Source organism: Capricornis sumatraensis, chromosome 6 (genome assembly GCF_032405125.1).
Source record: "Capricornis sumatraensis isolate serow.1 chromosome 6, serow.2, whole genome shotgun sequence".
NCBI lineage: Eukaryota > Metazoa > Chordata > Mammalia > Artiodactyla > Bovidae > Capricornis > Capricornis sumatraensis.
In genome coordinates this window covers 25256320-25278127 of record NC_091074.1, presented here as the reverse complement: position 1 = coordinate 25278127, position 21808 = coordinate 25256320, and the positions used below count along the sequence as shown (strand labels likewise).

The window sequence follows — 21808 nt, the reverse complement described above, 5'->3', positions numbered from 1 at the left end:
ACCAGTCTGTTGTTCCATGTCCAGTTCTGACTGTTGCTTCTTGACCTGTATACAGATTTCTCAGGAGACAGGTCAGGTGGTCTGGTATTCCCATCTCTTTCAGAATTTTCCACAGTTTGTTGTGACCCACACAGTCAAAGGCTTTGGCATAGTCAATAAAGCAGAAGTAGATGTTGTTCTGGAACTCTCTTGCTTTTTCGATGATCCAACAGATGTTGGCAATTTGATCTCTGGTTCCACTGCCTTTTCTAAATCCAGCTTGAACATCTGGAAGTTCATGGTTCATGTACTGCTGAAGCCTGGCTTGGAGAATTTTAAGCATTACTTTACTAGCGTGTGAGATGAGGACTATTGTGCGGCAGTTTGAGCATTCTTTGGCATTGCCTTTCTTTGGGATTGGAATGAAAACTGACCTTTTCCAGTCCTGTGGCCACTGCTGAGTTTTCCAAATTTGCTGGCATATTGAGTGCAGCACTTTCACAGCATCATCTTTTAGGATTTGAAAGAACTCGACTGGAATTCCATCACCTCCACTAGCTTTGTTCATAGTGATGCTTTCTAAGGCTCACTTGACTTCACATTCTAGGATGTCTGGCTCTGGGTGATCTGTCTGAACCTTTCTCTCTTTGTAAATAAAGCTTAGCTTATCTACCACTCAGGGTGATCATGAGATTGTTAAGTAGTGGAATTGCATCTGGCACAAGTCTGGCAGTGATTTTATTTTTGTAGAAAGTTTAACTTCATCATTGTCTTGACTTCTGATTCACTACAGAGAAGTTAGAGAATCTTAATTTGCAGACTACTCACTTAATATGAAGCCCAGACTTTGCTATACAGTGAACATGAATTATTTTCTCATATATTCAGAGTTCTGACTATTCTTCCTACTATGAAATAGTATTTCAAAATTCGGAATTATTCCAAGTGGATTTGTGTACATTTAAGGCTTGAGGGGAAGGAATAGAGTGGAAGTAAATCCAAGTTCCCTTGTTGTATAGAGAGGTAATACAAATTTTAAATTTGAAAGTTGTTTTTGAATGTATTTAGACAAAAGCACCTAATAACTCTGTGGTATGTATTCTAGAAAGGCATCTTAATATTTTTAAAATATTCATTGTATTTATTTATGTGGCTTTGCCAGGTCTTAGTTGTGGCAGGCAGGATCTTTAGTTGTGGCGTGTGGGATCTAGTTCTCTGACCAAGGATTGATCCCAGGCCTCTTGATTTGGGAGTGCAGAGTCTTAGGCACAGGACCACCAGGGAACTCCTATCTTACTTCATTTTTATAAAGACTAGACACAATAGTATTGTTATCCCGTCTGATCAGTCCAGAACTAGGTTCAGAGGTTTAGGTGACTTGCCTAACTAAGATAGCCCATCTTGTGAACAGCCAATCTCAGTGTGGAACCTGGTCCAACCCCGCATCATCATTTCTAGATCATTTTGCTTTCTCAGTCTCTCCTGTTACAGATAAGGAAGCAAGATAATGGAAGTTGATGTGTATGTAACCTACTTCACTACTTGATTAGGAATCTTTGGGTGACCCTAGAGGTAATTTCTGTCAATGAAAGTAAATACCCAGAACATAATCTTGTTTTAAAAAAAGGTCAGTAACAATAGTAACATATATAGAGCCTCATAGAGTTAGATTCTCTGCCCTGAGAACCCACAGAAACAACCTCAGAATCTTTAATATTTTTTTCTTGATTACTGGAAAAGCCTGGATCTATTTTATTCAGTAAAACATTAACACAATCAAAATAATTTCTTACATCATACTTCTTCTTGAAAGAAAGGAAATGATATGCAGACAAGACAAATTATGTTATTTTTGGAATATTTGCTGTCCATGGAAAGTAAATAAGTAAAAAAACAAACCATGTTGCTAAGATTCAGAAGAGTCACTGATTCTAATTTTTATTTTTTAAATAAGGCACAGCACGCAACATCAGTCCATTGAAATATCTCTTGTTCTAAGTCACTGATGCCTCTTCACTGTCATATTGACTGGTATCCACAAAATGGAAAAATGCAAGTAGGTAAATTGAGCAGTGTCTTTAATGATAATATTTTAAAAAGATACAGAGATACAGATCTCCTTCAGTGTTTGTAGGGGATTGATTCTAGGACCTCTTTGGATACCAAACTCCACAGATGCTCAAGTCCCTTTTATAAAATGGTGTAGTATTTGCGTACAACCTATGCACATCCTCCTGTATACTTTAAATCATCTCTAGATTACTTAAACAATAGCCACCCCCCCATCTGTGGTTTCACTTTCCACAGTTTCAGTTACCCATGGTCAACGGAAGCTCAAAACACTAAATGGAAAATTCCAGAAATAATATGTAATTTTTAAATTGTGTACTGTTCTGAGTAGCATGATGAAATCTCACACTGTTCCACTCTATCCTGGGATGTGGGTTTTCCCTTCATCCCATGTATCCCACTCATTAGTCACCTAGTAGACATCTACATTATCATTTCCTCTGTCATGGTATCAAAATGCTCATGTTCAAAAAACTTTTTTTGTATTTAACAATGTGATGCTAGCAATTTGAATATTCCCTTACTCTGCCTAATTTATAAGTTAAACTTTACCTCTGGTATGTGTGTATGGGAGAAATAAATGGTATATATAGAATTTGGTAAATTGTCTGCGGTTTCAGGCATCCACTGGGGTCTTGGAAAGTATCCCCTGCAGACAAGGGGGATTATTGTAACACCTAATGCAATGTAAATGCTGTGTAAATCATTGTAACTATAATATAAATATTTTGTAAATAATTGCTGGCACATGGAAAATTTCAAGTTTTGCCTTTTAGAACTTTCTGGAGTTTTTTTTTTTTTCTTTCTGAATATTGATCTGCCCTTGGTTGAATCTGCAGATGCAGAATCTGCATTTAGAAGGTTGACTATACTAGACTTTCCTCCCAGAGTACAAATTAGAACAACTACTTTAGAAAATTGGCAATATATACTAAAGCTAAGTATACACCTACCCTGTGATGACATTCTACAGCTAAATTTATGCTCAAAAGAAATGAGTGCATTTGTTAAACAATCTTCAAGAATGTTCTGAGGAGTTTTATTCCTAATAGTCCAAATATCCATCAGCATTAGAAAGAATATGTAGATTGTGTTATATTCATATGTAATAGATTTCTAGGGCTGCAGTAGCAAAGTTCTGTAGACTGAGTGGCTGAAACAACAGAAATTAATTTTCTCAATGTTCTGGAGGCTACGTGATCAGCGTAATCTTACATTGATCTGAGATCAAGCTGTTAGCAAGGTTACTTTCTTCTGAGCCTTTGCGTCTTGGTTTGTAGATAACTGTATTCTCCCTGTATCTTCTCAGGGTCTTCCCGCTGTGTGTGTGTGTGTGTGTGTGTGTGTGTGTGTGTGTGGTAATTTTATCTTCTTATGAGGGCCTCCCTGGTAGCTCAGATGGTAAAGAATCCGCCAGCAACTCAGGAGACCGGGATTCGATCCCTGGGTCAGGAAGATCCCCTGGAGAAGGGTGTGGCTACCCACTCCAGTATTCTTGCCTGGAGAATTCCATGGACAGAGAAGCCTGACTGGCTATAGTACATGAGGTCACAAAGAGTCGGACATAACTGAGTAATACGCTAATGAGGACAGCTGTCATACGGGATTAGCAATGACTGTAGCCCTCACTGTAACTGAATTGCCTCTTTAAAGACCGCCATCTCCAAATACTGCAATGCTCCCCTCATACAGCAAGGGTGATGTGCAGGGCTGGCTTTATAGGCTTATGACCTGTCCACACAGGGCCCTATACTTGGTTTAAGTTTCTGCTGTCTTCAACTTGAAATTTTATCTTTGAATTTCATAAGTGAAGTCCAGTGATACCATGGAGCTTGTGCATGAGCAGAAGAGACAGATTCACAGTCTGTCTCCTTTCTTAGCTACCCCATTCCCATACGTGTTCTCCATGCCTCAGGAGTCTGATGGACCTAACTCACGGGAGTTCAGTAAGACTCAAAGCAAGTTGAGTAAGTTGAGCTACTTGTATAATTGAGTAAACAGGATACTGACAGCCTGAGAAGACATCCTTTCCTTTCAAACCAGAAGTTGCTTCACATGGTAAACATACTGTACATCTGCTTATTTACCATGCCCCTTATGGGGGCTAAAAACCATTGAAATATCTAAGAATGTTTTCTTTCATCAAGAACCAATTTTTACCTTGTTGGGGATACTGTTTCAGTCCCATTGAGAATACATGGTCTTTGAGGTGGGGAGATTATTCTGGATTATATAGGTGTGTTCAGTTCCTTAGTCATGACCAACTCTTCGTGACCTCATGGACTGTAGCCCGCCAGACTCCTCTGTCCATGGGATCCTCTAGGCAAGAATACAAGAGTGGGTAGCCATTCCCTTCTCCAGGGGATTTTCCTGACCCAGCAATCAAACCCGGGTCTCCTGTGTTACAGGCAGATTCTTTACCATTTGAGCCACCTGATTATCTAGTTGGACCCATTCTAATCACAGGAGTCTTTAAAGACTGTCAGAAAGAGATATCACAACAGAAGAAAGGTCAGAGAGACACAAGTTTGTTGTCTTTGAAGATGGACAAACGGACCATGAGTCAAGGAATACAGGTGTTTTTTAAGAAGCTGAAAAGAAGAAAACAAATTATCCCCTACAGCCTCTAGAAAGGAACACAGCCCTTTTAACACCTTGATCTTAGCCCAGTGAGACTAACTACTGACCCCCAGAGACCTCTGATTTCTGACCTCCAGAGCTATAAGATAATAAATTTATGTTGCTCTAAGCAGAGAGAGACAGACAGAGAGAGCCTGGTGGTCTAGTAGGATGATTGATATTAAATAATCACACAAAGAATAATGAATTCTGAAAACTGCAGTGAAGGAGAAGATCTGTGGAAGTGTGTGGCATGTGAGTCTAACCAAGGTTCAGGGATAGACACTGTGAGGAAGTCACAGCAGAGCTGAGAGTTGAATGATGAGTAAATGATAACTGCAGAATCGTGGGAGGTCTGGCGCATTGCTTGCAGGAGAAGGGTACCAGCCAAGAATACGAGACAGAAAGGAGCCTGGTGCATTGTTAGGTGGATGAACTGAAAGGTCACTGGGAGTGGAGAGTATCGGATGAGAGGATGAGGGAGCTAAAGAGGCGGCAGGGGTGCTATTGTGCAAGGCCTGGCAGGTCATGGTATGAATTTCAGATTTTATTTGAAATGTGATGGGAACACATGGAAAACTCTTGATCAGAGGAGTGCTCATTCTTTAAGAAAGCACTCTGTGGATGGTAGGTTGCAGGGATGAGAGCAAAGCCAGGAGATCACAGAGCGGGTAAGTGCATTGAATCTCATCAGAGAACTCGAAGACGGCTTTGTTAGGAATGTAAAGGCACTACCCCATCTCAAAACAGCGGTAAAAACCCAAAGTGTATGGACTGATCTGATTCTTGACATTTTATTTAGTTCTTCCAAAGCCCTTGAATGCCCCAAATGTGATCGACACTGGACACAACTTTGCTGTCATCAACATCAGCTCTGAGCCTTATTTTGGGGATGGACCAATCAAATCTAAGAAGCTTCTGTACAAACCTGTTAATCACTATGAGGCTTGGCGGCATATTCAAGGTAAGATTTGGCAAGAAAATGCTCCAGCGAGAGATGGGACACCAGGAAAAGAAATTTGTCCCCAAATGTAGACATCCTCTCTCTCAGTCTCAACCCTCTACCCCAAGGTAGGGGCTGTGGCAGTGGATTCTACTTTGGAGTATTCAGGAGAGAGTGGCGGGGTAATGGCTTCTCTGAGTTCTGGGTCTACCTTTCTGAAAGGCACTGTGTAAAATGGGACACAGACCAGCCTGTGTCAGGAGCTACTACCTTCATCAATACTCCCTGTCCAGGTCTCTCTGGCTCTCCAGTCCCATTTTTACTCTGTCTTGCTTGGTCATGGCAAAAGATACATGTTTATACCATGACTACAGTAACAGGGACGTCCAGGGCCCACTGGAAAGGCAGAGACTTAATCTGCTTACATCTGAGGGGTGATTGCTGCTACTGCTGCTGTTCAGTCGCCAAGCTGTGTCCAGCTCTTCATGACCCCATGGACTGCAGCACACCAGGCTTCCTTGTCCCTCACCATCTCCCAGAGTTTGCTCAAGTTCATGTCCATTGAATCAGTGATGCCATTCAACCGTCTCATCTTCTGTCAACCCTCTTCTTCTTCTGCCTTCAATCTTTCCCACCATCAGGGTCTTTTCCAATGAGTCAGCTGTTGCTACTGAAACATGTTTGTTTGTTTGTTTGTTTTATTTGAGTTTGCCCTGTCTGCAGTTTCCTAACTCACAGAAGTTTGGGAAGGAATTTGGGCTGTGGCTGACTGAACTGCGGTAGGGGGAGGTGGGGGTACAGGCCCATCCCCACCTTTTTGAAAGCAAAAGCCTCAAATGTAATAAAATGTCAAACGTTCATGAGAACAGTTAAATTTATTTAAAGTTAAATTTACTTTGAAACACAAATTAGAGTCCTGCTTGTTGCATGATGATGTAATAGCACTTTTTTTTTTTTTAAAGCTGAGCACCATCTATTGACCCAGCTGCTTAAATTGTGCCATCTTATCATGAGACATACCACAGTCACACTTGTAGGGAACATACACACCTCCATCAATACTGTAGTCTCACTATGCCCATGAATTCCTAAAAGGGCCCTCTACCCATGACTGCAATGAAGGAGACACTGGAGACACTAGTTCCATCCCTGCGTCTGGAAGATCCTCTGGAGATGGAAATGGCAACCCACTCCAGTATTCTTGCCTGGGAAATCCCATGGACAGAGGAGCCTGACAGGCTACAGTCCAAAGGGTCGCAAAACTGAGCGACTAAGTGCATATAATCAAGCAAGTTACCAAAACAGAAGAAAACGAAGGTTTGGGGCTTAAAAATACTAGCTGACCTGAGTACGTTAAATAAAGTCATGGTGGTATTACGGAGCTCTTCACATTCTTTTGAACACTCACCCAAAATTCAGAATCCCAGGAGCATCAGTCTGATTTGCTGGATTGTTGTTTCTATTGACAATGGCTAGGTCTTTTGAAAAAGCAGCTTAAAAAAAATAGGATATTGATAATCCATCCTCTCTTTATGGACATCCACAAAGAGGTTTTCTAAAAACCCTTACACACAGTCCAGTGTTTTTCCTTACTGACTTTATTACGTGGTAAGGCAGAAATCTACCTTTGCAATATTCATGCAAATCGCTCAGAAGAAAAGAAGCATATGTCATTTGTTTCTGGGAGGTATTTTCAAATACTTCAGAACCCTTTATTTATTATGATATGACTATTACAAATTTGTTGTCTGATTAGTGTAAGCAAACCCTCAGAGTCTTTTCTCTTGATGACTTGATTGGAATCACTGTTTGCATTTGAAAGCAGTTATTTTATATTATTCTAATTGAGTTTTTCCCCTAAACCTGATTGGTATTCCCTATAGTTGAAGATGTGCCTGATTTTACTCTACAAATGAAAATACAGAAACACTAGAGCAGAAATGTATGAGTGGCACAGAGATACTTACTCGAAAAAGCCTTGTTTTCTTTATAGTAGGAACACTGAGACCCTGAAGATGGAATCTCCCCTCTGTTCTACTCAGCCATTGTATTTTTAAAAACCAAACAGTAGTTCCCATCACAATAACAGCATTCCAGTTTAAAGAATGTAAAAGATTGCCAACTTAAGTTTCCTGGACTTTCCCTCTTCTCAGTGACAAATGAGATTGTTACCCTCAACTATTTGGAGCCTCGGACAGAATACGAGCTCTGCGTGCAGCTGGTCCGGCGTGGAGAGGGCGGAGAAGGCCATCCTGGCCCTGTGAGGAGATTCACAACAGCTTCCATCGGTCAGCTGAAGCCAACAGGCATTTACTCAGGAGCTGGGTGGGTGGGGGAGGAAGGGGAAAGAGGAAGGAAGACCAGGAAGGGTGGTGGTGGGTGAGCGGGTGGGTGGGAAGGGTGGTGGAAGGGGTTTGCTTTTGAATGGGTGGGAAAGTGACAGGAAGGCTTCAGACTTGGAGCCAAGCCAGCCCTTTATTTGGGCTGCTCTCCTGGTCTGTCTCCCTGGGGGAGGGGGCTGGAGTGATCCACAGGGACAGAGAAGGAAGCAGATGAGCCTTCAGGAAGGCAGGGACATCCCTGAGGACTTGGGATTTACTTTGTAGCAACTGTGCTCAGTCTTGGCTCCTGAGTTTTTCCACCAGCTTCCTGTTTCCATCCTAAGGGCCTACGCCAGGCTCTTGCTGCATACATACTCCACAAATCCCAGTGTGTTTATAAAGTAATTTCTAGTTTTTCAAAGTCATTCATGCACATGGTGAAAACATCGAATAGATTGAAAGGCTTTTACCTAAGAACAGCAGTCCTGTGCTCTATCCCTCCACTTCCGCATCCTATTTCCTTTATCTCCTTGAGCCATATGATAGATACCACCCTGTTTCTCGTGGCATGGCACGCAGGATCTTGGATCCCCTTACTTCCTGGACTAGGGATCGAACCCATGCCTCCCACAGTGGAAGTGCAGAGTCCTAACCACTGGACCGCCAAGGAAGTCTCTACCTCTATGTTTCTAAATCAGTGGTTCTCAAACATTATTTTCCCTCAGAATCATCTGCCCAGCTTATTAAAACAAATTTCTGGGCCTCGCCTCCAGGGTTTCAGATTCAGAAGGTTTGGAGTGGGAACGGTGCTCAAGAATCCGCATTTCTAGTAAGTTCCCCAGTGATGTATGATGCTCTGGTCTTAAGTTTACACATTCCAAGTGTAGCACTATTTCTTGATGGATCAGTGTCAGTCAATAGTTATCAGTCTTCTATTGTGTAAACTGAGGAGCCTTTGAATTTGTGAAATTTCCTTGATGCTAACCTGAACTCCAGCTTTCTGCTACCCAGGTCCCCTCCTCTGAAATGTCTGAGTGAGTCCTTTTAAAGTCCTCTTTACTGTTGTAGTGCGCCTTGTGTATAACCATTCTGTTACTATCTCTTGGTCAGTGCTTTACAGTTTCAGGTTCACGTTTATTTAATTCTTAAATTGTCATCTTTCCCATTTTATAGATTGAAAAGTAGAGTCCCAGAGTGGTTAATAACTTGGCTATGGTGATGTATCAGATTCTTCATCATCATACTAGATCTTCAGACTTGATCCCTTTCTGTTTCTCCAGTTATTATTACTATTTTTTTAACCTGGAGCCCAAAGACACCAAATCCTTTCCCGACTGATGAGTTTTCCTAGTTTTCGTCCATTTACTAAAGGCAGAAGGATATCGGATGCTTTAGTGAGAAACTAGGAAAAGCATCAAGCTCTTCTGCAAAGGTTGTGCGTTCCTCACACACTCTTCCTTCCACACCCCCCACCTAGTGTTCATCTGACCAGCAGCATCTTTAATGAACCAAATGAAACTCAGGAACTACTCTGATGCTTGTAGAAGCATTGTACAAGTAAGCAATGGCTTCCTGGGAACCCACCAGGTAGTAACACCAAAAATAACACTGGCAGGGACTTCCCTGGCAGTCTAATGCTTAAGACTTTGCCTTCCAGTGCAGGGGAGTGCATGTTCTATCTCTGGTCAGGGAGGTACGATCCCACTTGCCTTGCAGTCAAGAAACCAAAACATAAAACAGAAGCAAGATTGCAACAAATTCAATAAAGACTTTAAAAATGGCCCACATTAAAAAAAAAAAAATCTTAAAAAGAAAATAACCCTGGAAACTATATGACTTAGAGGATAAAAGGAACCTCCATGACTATGATGCAAGAAGCCCCTGAAATGTCATCAGGTTGCTGCTACAAAGCAAATGGTAGCTTATTCTCTCCTAGGCGAGTGCTGATGAATCAAAAGGGGAAGGGCATAATCTGACTCAGATGGAAAGTATTTATGGAACAGAACACAAAACACTTAACAGATCCACAGTGTGCTGTCTTCAGCTCTCAGAATATGTTCCAGCCAGGATGTATTCAGAGGTCTCTTGGAATATTTCAAAGTAGTTCTCAGGGGTGGGTGGGAAGGGAATTCTTGAAGGTTCATCTTTTCCCATCATTTGAATTTTGCTGATGTTTGTTTTTAAATTCATTTGGCAGTTGCACTATTTATAAGTGTGTTGACTGAGGGCAAAGGCCGGGAAGGCCAGGAGGGGAGGGGACAGGACACACTCTGAACACACGGCAGAAAGAGGGCAGGTAGGGAGGGGTGAAGGGTAAGCCATGCTCTCAAAGGGAGGGGAAAGAGGAAATGACCATTTATGGGGCTGCTCCTCTGTACAAGGCACAGGCTTAGAAGGTTTCCAGGTTTGCTCTACACCATCAGCCCTCTTTCCGTCTGTTGTGTCGTTATAAGCCTGCCTGCCCATTCCAGGTGGCTTATTTTGGAATTTTAGAGAAGAGCAGAAGGAGGTGACGTCACCTCTTGCAATTTGCAAAGGTTTTGGAGAAAAGACCAACGAGACCTGTAGCGTAGTGCCAAGCAGGTGCATACCTGATTGCTGGTTCTCCCTCGTCTATGGGTGGTCAAAGCTGTTAGTGAGAGTCCCTCTCCTGAGGAGTGGAAATAGACACTTCCTGTCACCTCTGACCAAGTTTCTCAGCCTTCTTACTTTATTTTTTATTTTTACTTTTTCATTGTATTGGAGTATAGTTGATTTACAATGTTGTGTTAGTTCAGGTGTACAGCAAAGTGATTGTTATATATACATTCGTTTGTTTCCACTTCTTTATATTATTTTTATTTTTAATTATAACCCTCTAAAGAGGTTCTTAGATAGTTTTGTCCTTAAGATACCATCTCTGTTTTGTTTTAATGTCTCTTCTGCCATGAATTTTAATACCATAAATCTGTTTATATATTGTGGTCCTTCATAAACCATTGTAATTATCTAAAATTTTCTCATACCCCGAGGACCAATTTTTGCCCCTTTAGGGGCAGTAATGTCCCCACTGAAAATGCATGAGGAGAGGATCCCTATTCTATGTTTTGAAAATACTTTATATCTGGAGTTTAAAATATCAGTGTGCTGTTACTAGTTGAAAACTTGCAGATTCCTTCTCTGTCCATTGATACAAGATAAGATAGGAAGGAAGGGAGGGAGAAAGAAAATGTTGATGGAACCCAAACACCTTCCAAGCATTTTCATCTCCATTATCTCATTTCTCCTCTTGAATCTAGAAGGTGAGTGTTTTTATTTCATGATACATAAATTTTCCAAAGGTCACAGAACTAAAGGGGCATGCTTCTGCCTCTTTGATTTCACAACTCATGTTGTTTCCATCCAGTTACCTCTCTGGTGACTCAGGTTCTTGTGGGTAATTATGGCCACACAGCCTGTGGTCAGAGCCAAACCTTGATGTGATCAGAGGCTGGCCCTGCCATCGCTGTGTTATCACATGTGAAATTGTCCCTGCTAAGGGGGTGTAACCCTGAAATTGCTTTAAAACATATTGCTCAAAATGGGAACAGACACTGAATGCTCACCTGCAACCCCACAACTTTGGCAAATCCAGTGTTTCCAATTTTTTCAGTTTCCTTCCTCTTTGTAGACATGACTTTTCCCAAGTGGAAATTAGAGTATTTCTCATGTGTTACAAGTTTTGGAGAGGCTTCTGTACTTCTCACAATAATCCTTTAATCCCTTGGGTGGCTATATCAAAATTTATTAAAGCATTTCCCTACTTTGAGCACTTAGGTTTCTTATGATTGTTTGTTATAAATAATGTTGTAAGGGACATCTTCATGTCCCTAGCCTTTTTGCTTCCTTTGAGTTATTTCTTCAGGATAAATCCCTGGTGGTCAGATTATACAAAGTATATGACCATTTCTAAGGCTTTTGAAAAATATTCCCAAGTTGTCCTTCAGAGGGGTTGTATTTTGTCTTACAGTTACTCAAACTACACACTAATATTTTAAAGCTTTGCTATTTTGGTAGGGGAAAAAAGTATTTCATGACTGCTAGTGGCTGTTTCTTTGCTAGCTTGTATATTATTCTAGAAGCCAAGGTTGTCCTTGGGGGCTGTTGTTAGCTTCACTTCATATAAAAACAATGATCCTTCTGGTTTCTCCTAGGTCTTCCTCCTCCAAGAGGTCTCAGTCTCCTACCAAAAAGTCAGACCACTCTAAATTTGACCTGGCAACCAATATTCCCAAGCTCAGAAGATGACTTTTATGTTGAAGTCGAGAGGAGATCTGTGCAAATGAATAGTGATCAGCAGAATATTAAAGTGCCAGGCAACTTGACTTCAGTGCTGCTTAACAACTTACACCCCAGGGAGCAGTACATAGTCCGAGCCAGAGTCAACACCAAGGCCCAGGGGGAATGGAGCGAAGATCTCATCGCTTGGACACTTAGTGACAGTAAGTAACTTACGCTGCCCCAGGCTTGCCTGAATGATGCTTGGTGGCCGCCACTTAGATTAAGCTCCCATCACTTCAAGTCTGCTTCTTAGAAACCATGACAGGTAGTTAGTTGTAAGTGGAGGCCAATGAGCGCCCTCCCCCCAACACCTCAAATCATTTTAGTGACCCGCAATATTTATGAATGCTCCATATGTTTGGACTAACAATAATTCAGGCAGACCTGTCCTGCGATTTACCTTTCCTGTATTTAGAAGAGTGTTTATTTTCGGCTCTCCGGGGTCTTCGTGGCTGTGCACAGGCTTTGTCTAGTCTCACTGAGCAGGGGCTACACTCTAGTTGCAGGGTGTGAGCTTCTCATTGCGATGGCTTCTCTTGTTGCAGAGCAGGGTCTCTCAGGGCTCGCCGGCTTCAGCGGTTGCGGCATGTGGACAGTAATTGTGGCACACAGGCCTGGTTGCTCCACGGCATGTGGCATCTTCCCAGACCAGGGATTGAACCCGTGTCCCCTGCATTGGCATGAGGATTCTTAACCTTTGGACCACTAGGGATCCCTACCTTTCCTTTCAGTGGAGTTATTTACTAAGCAGATGGTGATTCATTACAGATAGATCTCTCCTAATCTTAAAAGCCAAGGAACTTTGCTTGAAAATCTGCAAAACAGATAATCCTTAGCATTATGGTATATATTTGAGAGTAATAAAACAACTTTTCTTTCAAACTGTTCTTCGGGCTCTTCTCAATTTCAGATTGTCCATTAAAAATTAGTTGGAACTTCTAGGGTTCCTTTGTAGTCTTGAAAGCTTTCTCATCAGGAACCAGAGAGTTCTATTTGATTCGCTGCCATAGAACTGTCTGTGCATTTCAGAGTCCTTGGAAAGACCAGGTGTTTCTGGGTCACACCAACTATCACTAACACTGGGACCCTGTGGTCTCTTGTCAACTGCCAGAGTCTGAGTTTCTCTTCTGTAGCTGAGCCTCCACTTCCCCAGTAACAGGTGTACAGACTGGCTCTGGGTTTCTCCAACCAGTCTCTTCTTGTATCATAAGATGTGAAAGTCTCAACCATTTTGTCAGTGTTTAGGCATGTCTTCTTCATCTTTAAAAAATTCTGTGACAGAAGTTATAGGCCAGTACAGAGAATAATACATAAAAATCTACATTTCTACAACCCAGAATTAACAACTGTTAACATCTTGCCATCTTTGCTTTCAGCCTTTTTTGTGAAAGTAATTGCCCAATACAGATATATCAAAATCCTCTTTGATCATCATCCTTACACTAATTTTCTCCCTGTCTCCCTAGAGACAACCAAAATTCTGTTTGTTAAACCAAGATTATGTTTGTTGTATGTCTTTCCATTAAATGTTGTATAATTTTAATACAATAAGTATACCTGTAAGTGTGCAGATGCATGCATACGCTTCATCTTGCTCTTTGTATATGTCTACTAACTGCTTAACGTATTTTCTAACAAGTGCTTAGCAAGGATAGTTCCTATGGGCTGGTGGCTAACTGCAAACTAATAGGAATCCTTATTTCTTCTACTTGAATCTATTTCATAAAAGCTGTGTGACCGTGGCCAAGTCACTTAATGTTTCCAGGCCTCAATACTAACAGTAAGATTGTTATGTGGAGTCAATGAGTTACAATATGAAAGGGCCTATATAAATGTCAGCTCTCATAATCTTTGTTTTCCTCAGCATCAAGAACAGTAAAATAGCAGTTTGTGGAGTAACAGAATTTCCGAGGTCTTAATTCAGTGTAAGGATGGCAGATACGTGATTTGCATGTGTTGCCAAGTTCCCCATATGTGGCCATGTTGTCAAGTCTGTGTTGAGTCCACCACGAACTGATTGGAGTTACCATCAGAGATAACACTTAGTAGCCATTCACGGTTCATAGGCTGACATTCACTCTCTCTCAAAAGCATAATAAATAGTCAAAGAGGTGGTAATGCATCTTAAGGATATATGTTTTTGTTTTTTTAATTTCTAGTTGTCCCTCCTCAACCAGAAAACATCAAGATTTCCAACATCACAGACTCTTCAGCCGTGATCTCTTGGACAATCCTGGATGGCTATTCTATTTCTGCTATTATCATCCGTTACAAGGTTCAGGGCAAGAATGAAGACCAGCACATTGACGTGAAGATCAAGAATGCCACCATCACCCAGTATCAGCTCAAGGGCCTTGAGCCCCAAACAGTTTACCAGGTGGACATCTTTGCAGAGAACAATATAGGCTCAAGCAATCCAACCTCTTCTCATGAACTGATGACTCTTTCTGAATCTCAAGGTTGGTAGAGTAGACAGGTATTTACATATTATTATTTCTGGGGAGTATCAGAAAGGCCCGACTGTTTTAAGATATTTACTCCATATTCACATCTTGTGATATGATAGGCTTGTCCTTAATAGGCATCACCATCTCTAAAGAGGTCCTTAAGATGAAAATGCCCCTTGGAGGGATACCCTGTTGGTCCATTTTCTATTAAGCCTTAAAGGAACTTAGCCCATCAGCAGTCCCCATCTAGCAGTTGAGGCTCTGAGGAATCTGAATGTGATTCTGTGAAAAAAGACTAAGGACCCAGCTTAGTGGAGGAAGGCCTGTGCAGTGGTTCAGTAGGAGGCTCCAGGAACCACACTCCATTCTTTCTCAAAATGAACTCTTCTTTTAACTTGGGTGACACTATGCTATTCTGAGTTTTCTTTTACTTTTTAGATCCAGGTTATGATGGCTCTATATCCATCACTAACCCCTACCTCAGAGAGAATAAGCTCTTTGAGACAGAGATCCTTCAGTGCCAAGCACAAGAGGGCCAGTGTTTCTGAGTTTTTTTAATTGAAATACAGTTGTTGTGCAATATTATGTTAGTTTTGAGTGTACTATGTAGTGATTTGACATTTGCATATATTATGATCACCACAGTAAGGCTAGTAATTATCTGTCTCTAAACAAAGTTATTACAGTATTATTAGCCATATTCTATATGCTGTATATTATATCCCTGTGGCTTCTCTATTTCATAACTGGAGGGCTGTACCTCTTAATCCCGCCCAGTGTTTGTGGCTGGTAAAATCTGTTGAATATAATTAGTGAACAAGGACACCCCAGGTGGGAAGGGTTGAAGCTTCTGGGAGACTTCCCTTTGAGGTTAGCTTGAAATTGCATTTCCTCACCCTCTGCACCACAGCTTGTTCAAGGGAATGTAGCTAGAGGGACTTGAGAGGGAAATGGTGATTTTTGCAAATTTATAATTCAGACCAACCTATTTTTACAGAAAGTATCATAGCACTAAAAACTTCTTGGTTCTTTTGAGGGCTACCTAGGGCTTAAGAAATAAAATCCAACAAGCTCTGTTTTCAGTGCTGATTCTTTGGAATATGTTTGAAATATCCAAGGAATGTTGAGTCTGTAAATTACAGAGAATCGTAGTTTTCAGATGACAATCTTAAAAAATGCATCATTTCCATAATTACTTGTGTTTTCATAGAACACATGCAGGCCCTGAATCCAAGCTACAAATAAAATACAAAGAGAAAAATTTAGAAACAAGATGTAACAAAACTAAAAACCCCTCACCATCCCATTTCAGACATCTCTTTATGCACACATACATGGAGATAGTAGGAAAGATAGCTAATCAAAAGAATAATTGTTGGATAAGGTCATGCTCTACATGCTGCTTTTCATAAAAATACATTGAATTTAGTTGTGTTTTAATATAAGCAAGGGAAAGAAGTGGAAGGGTTAAACCATAGTCTTTAATAGTCCATTTTGACTGAGCCCTAAATTCAATAGTTTTTCTCTTTTCTCTCTTCTTTCCTTCCTTCTCTGCTTCTCCCATACTTCTCCCTACTTGGTAGGTATCCTCAGATTATTTTCAGCTCTTTAAAACAAGAAAAACCCAAATCAAAATATCTTACAGATTCTGTGCTCTTAGCGTCATAGAGCTTGCAAGATTTTCTAGGTGAGGAAATTGTTCAGGGAGGTTTAGTCACTTTCCCAAAGTGATAGATATAGTTAGTCAGTCTCACTATTATGAGATAATATTCATCTGCTTGGGCCTGTACTTGGAAGTGAAAGTTGAACAAAGGGCAACAATTATTGATTAGCATCAGTTCAGTTCAGTCACTCAGTCGTGTCAAACTCTTTGTGACTCTGTGGACTGCAGCACGCCAGGCCTCCCTGTCCATCACCAACCCCTGGAGCTTGGTCAAACTTACATCCAGCGAGTCGGTGATGCCATCCAACCATCTCATCCTCTGTCGTCCCCTTCTCCTGCCCTCAATCTTTCCCAGCATCAGGGACTTTTCAAATAAGTCCGTTCTTCACATCTGGTGACCAAAGTATTGGAGTTTCAGCTTCAGCATCAGTCCTTCCAATGAATATTCAGGGCTGATTTCCTTTAGGATTGACTGGTTGGATCTCCTTGCAGTCCAAGGGACTCTCAGAGTCTTCTCCAACACCACAGTTCAAAAGCATCAATTCTTTGGCACTTAGCAGGTTTGGTGATTAGCATGTTGACTTGTAAAAAGCCCTTTTGCACATTCCTTTGAACTTTTAACAGCCCTGTCAGTCAGATTTGTCTCCAGTGAGTTCCAGACAATGAATGAGTAGCACCAGGTCACGTAGCAATTAGGTGGCAGGACTCAGGCTGCCATGATGTTCCCAGTGTAACTGTGACTTCTCCTGCAAATGGTCGTGGCCTATCTCTCCATCTAGACTAACCTGCTGCTTCTCCTGCGTTCTGCTCAGCACCAGCAGACCTCGGAGGCAGGAAGATGCTGCTTATCGCCATCCTCGGCTCAGCGGGAATGACCTGCCTGACGGTGCTGTTGGCCTTTCTGATCATGCTGCAGCTGAAGAGGGCAAACGTCCAAAGGAGAATGGCCCAAGCCTTCCAAAATGTGGTAGTGTCTCATCTTCCAAGCAATATTTTAAAGATATGGGTCAGAAAATTTACTTGTAAAGGAGGTATTTCCCTTAGGCAAGTTTCATCTTTTCTTTGTCTTCCATTATGAAATGGGAGATAACTAGCATGATTATATAAGTTCTTGTCCAATTCAGAACAATTTTGAGAGTGAAAAGGTTACTCTTAATAATTATGCAGAAAACTAAGCCTAAAGCAGGACTACTGCCCCATCAAAAAGAGAATAGAGTCATCCTAGTGATAAGTCACCAGTGAGAGTAATCTTGCAATATAAACAGCTGACCATTACTGTAATGAAGGGCATGAGGGGAACCGTACCTCAGAGTGATAAGTCATGAATATTGATACTAGATCAGTTTTCTTCACTTTTTTTTAATATCCAGTTTCCATTTTGTACTTCTAATAGTATCCCCCATATATATATGAATTATATCCACGTGTGGGTCGCCATCCCTGTGTACCCTTCAGTCTGCAGTCAGAGTTCATGGCACTCGGCCCTACTTTTTTCTTTCATTTAGTAATTTTGACCGGTTGCAAAAGTTTACAAAATCATACTTTACCGACAGGCACCCCATTTGAATCCTTGAGATAGTATAGCCTGAACATTTCTCTGTGATTTTGAGCTCTGTAAAATTAATCTGTACCCAACTTTACTGATTCTATATATGAAGCACTGAATACAGTTACATATTTCGAATGAGGTAAATCTTTCTGATACGAGTCCCTGAGATGCCCTTCAGGCTGTCACTAGAGAGGAAGGCCCAGCAGGGAGGTGGACAGTGCTGGAGCTCATCATGGTACGGATGCTTTGTCCTGGTACTGCCAGCAGCCACCAAAACTCAGGAGAAAGGAGACACTGTCTTGGGCTTGAGAGATTCTGAGCTTTAAGACAAGTGGGAGAGAGTAAGAGCCAAGGAGACCAAGATGAAGCTAGGAAAAAAGCCCTCACAGAGGCATGTCCTGTGACTTCTCCAGATAGATCTCTGAGCTCTTTTCCAAACCAGAACTGAATAGCTGCTCATTTCACAGCAGGGCAGACACTCAAGTGTGAGTAACTCAAGTGTGTGTCGTGACAGACATGCTATTATCCTCCTCTCCCTCATCCCTGCAAACATAACTAGTCGATTGTAGCATGCTTTCCTCCTGAGGCCTAGGATCGTGCCCATGCAGCTCTACTGGCTGCCACTTCATCCAAGTGGGCCTACTAAATGAACCCTATTTCCATCTTAATTCTAGAATTGGGTATACTGTTTCTTTTTTTCACTTAGTGTGGGCATAAACCAGAAGGTATTATGTACCTTGAAAATTATGAAAAATCCTGACACAAACCCATTATTTTTGTAGAGGGAAGAACCAGCTGTGCAGTTCAACTCAGGAACTCTTGCCCTGAACAGGAAGGCCAAAAACAACCCAGATCCTACCATTTATCCAGTGCTTGACTGGAATGACATCAAATTTCAAGATGTGATTGGGGAGGGTAATTTTGGCCAGGTTCTTAAGGCTCGCATCAAGAAGGATGGGTTACGGATGGATGCTGCCATCAAGAGAATGAAAGGTCAGTGCATGCCCCGATCAAGTCAGCATTTTACTAGGGTGGGGGGACAGCTTGACTTCCTGTTGAATCTTTCCTCTAAGGTCTCATATTTTTTTAAACAAAAAATTGGCATGATGTTAGATGGAGTTGTTCTGTGCAGCTGAAGGTGATATTTCCTTTGAGGGTCAGGATGTAAACTTGAAGGCATGAGCTGTTTAGACGCCACTGTCTGGATTCACTGGGATGTGAGAACACAGACTCTCTGTCCCACCCTGCTGACTTTCGGGAAGCATTACTGTTTCTCTTAATGCAGTGGTTCTCAACATTGATCACGCGTCCAAATCACCTGGGAGACTTGTTAAAAAACAGACTCTTCACCTCCACCCTATGGTTTCTGATTAAGCAAATCTGGCCCAGGGCCAGAGGGCTTGCATTTCTAATTAGTTCCCATGGGATGCTGAGTCTCAGAATTTGGAGACAACATTTGGCAAATCACTATCTTCCTGCATTATCTACACCAGCATTCCTGGAAATAGTTAGAAATGCATCTACTTGAGTTTTTCCTCCTCGTGGTTCTAATCTATTCAAATTTCTGGGATGATGCAGGGAAAAATTGGGGTCCCTAAACTTGCTCAGCGGCTCTTCTATACACTCAAGCTTAGAAACCATTGATCTATAGTCACAAAACTAGATCTTTTCCAGTTGTGTTCAAGACTGCTTAGGGCCCCCTCATTGAATAAGATCTTCTGAGAAAGCAGATTGACGTGTCCCCTGGAAATACTAGCTGTCTTCTGTTGCGTGTGAAATGGCAGTTTACAGGTGACTTGACTGTGAAGCTGCACTGTTGTTTTTACAGCGCACAGGCTTGGCAAGTGATATATTAGAGCCGGCAATGTAATTGCCACTTTTATTGGGCAGCTCCATAATAAGGACTTGCGAAGGCTGCTGATGGGTTTTCCTTCTTCTTGACTTGCAATATTAAGCCTAAGATGACAATTAACCCTAAATCTTATTAAGCCATCACTGCTTTCTGCATTGCTAGAAAACACATGTCAGGAAATGAACAAAACAAAATAAACACAGTATTATTTATGCTTAGAGACAGTAATGTTTCAAAACACACACAGAGACACACACCCAAACAAACCCTACTAGAATCCAGAAATTCCTTTTCCTTTTCCGACTTTAGTCACAGCAGTTTTAGGAAGCAGTAAAAATGGTGAGAGGAGAGAGAGTGTAGAACTTTGTAGCATCCGTTTTTATGCTGATTGGGATCTGACCTGAGCTGACTGTCCATCTCATGTCCATGTAAAGAGGGAGAATAACTTAACAGCGCACCAGGGCGGAAAGTTTTGCAGGAAAAGTCATGCATGCAAAGAGGGCACTTACTGATGTGAAGCAACAACCTGTTACAAGGAGCTTTGCTTCTAAAATGTTCCTGAGGCTGACCCTTAGGCTCCTGTGGTATAAACAGGTACTAGACTTGGAATTGTTACCTGTCAGCCTCATGGGTCCCCTTAGCCCATATGAAACCTTCCCATAATTTTCAAGCATGGTCAGGCATGCACATGGCTACCAGCTCTCTATCACTCTTTCCCCCAATGTTATTTCTTCAAAAAGCAATCATAGCATACTGTCACCAACTCAAGGCTGACCAACCAGTTGCACATCAGCCAAAGAGTTTTCTCTTCAGCCTGATTGGTGGTTCTGCCTCTGATCAAAGTGCTAATGGAGAGACGGAATGACAGGAACAGAAAGAAATGCAACTGTTTCCTGACTACGAAGTGACTTCTATAAAAATGTCATTGAGATTTGAGTTTTTACAGCAAGTCTTACATGGGCTTCCCTGGTGACTCAGTTGGTAAAGAATCCACCTGAAGTGCAGGAGACCTAGGTTTGATCCCTTCATCAGCGAGATCCCCTGGGGAAGGACATGGCAATGCACTCCAGTATTCATGCCTGGAAAATCCCATGGACAGAGAAGCCTGGTGGGCTATAGTCCATGGCGTCCCAAACAGTTGAACACAACTGAGCACAGTGTTCTATTCTGGTTTATGTAAAAAGCAAAGTAAAATTATTATAATAAAGTAAGGTATGTTCACTACTGGCAATGTTTCACTAAAATTTTGGTGTTATTCCTTGGCGTATTTGTCTCTGGAAAGCCAGGGTCTGAGAATGGACCCAGCTCCATCTCAACCAGACCATTTCTCTGGATACTTGAGGGCTTCAGCAGTGATTCTCAAACAGAGGTGATTTGGTTTCCAGGGGGGACACTTGGTGATCTGGGTACATTTTTGGTTGTGCTACTGGTAACTAGTAGGTCAGGTCAGGGGAGCAGCTAAACATCCTGCTTGCCACAGGACAGCCCCCAACCATAAGAAGCATTGGCCCAAAATGTGGACAGCCAAGCCCCTGTGCTAGAGCCATCTCTTTGATTTCTCTAACGTTTTCCAGACCCAATGATAGCTGAGTGTAGTTGAAGGTGATGGGGATCAGGGGGTACAGTTGTTTCTGACGAGGCATCACAGAAAGCGGTCACGACTCTTGACTTTCTTCCCAGAATACGCTTCCAAAGATGACCACAGGGACTTTGCTGGGGAACTGGAGGTTCTTTGTAAACTTGGACACCACCCAAACATCATCAATCTCTTGGGAGCGTGTGAACATCGTGGTAAGATGCTCTTTTCCTGTTTCTCCTGCCAGATTTTTTTTTAAATAAGAAAGAAAATCGAGGGTGGGATGATTTGGGAGAATGGCATTGTAACATGTATACTATCATGTAAGAATCGAATCGTCAGTCTATGTCCGACGCAGGACACATACAGCATGCTTGGGGCTGGTGCACGGTGATGACCCAGAGAGACGTTATGGGGAGGGAGGTGGGTGGGGGGTTCATGTTTGGGAACGCATGTACACCTGTGGCTGATTCATGTCAATGTATGGCAA

General features: G+C 41.9%; 1 protein-coding gene across 1 annotated transcript in view; it reads left to right on the top strand.

Annotated features, from left to right (window-relative positions):
• Nucleotides 1-21808, top strand: part of TEK (TEK receptor tyrosine kinase) — a 101146-nt gene that overhangs the window by 64651 nt on the left and 14687 nt on the right. Inside the window, exons 10-16 of the mRNA XM_068973560.1 lie at nucleotides 5471-5632; nucleotides 7765-7899; nucleotides 12105-12392; nucleotides 14391-14690; nucleotides 17154-17308; nucleotides 18673-18883; nucleotides 21423-21533. Of these exons, the coding sequence (XP_068829661.1) occupies nucleotides 5471-5632; nucleotides 7765-7899; nucleotides 12105-12392; nucleotides 14391-14690; nucleotides 17154-17308; nucleotides 18673-18883; nucleotides 21423-21533 (1362 nt within the window). The remainder of the gene's footprint in view (nucleotides 1-5470; nucleotides 5633-7764; nucleotides 7900-12104; nucleotides 12393-14390; nucleotides 14691-17153; nucleotides 17309-18672; nucleotides 18884-21422; nucleotides 21534-21808) is intronic.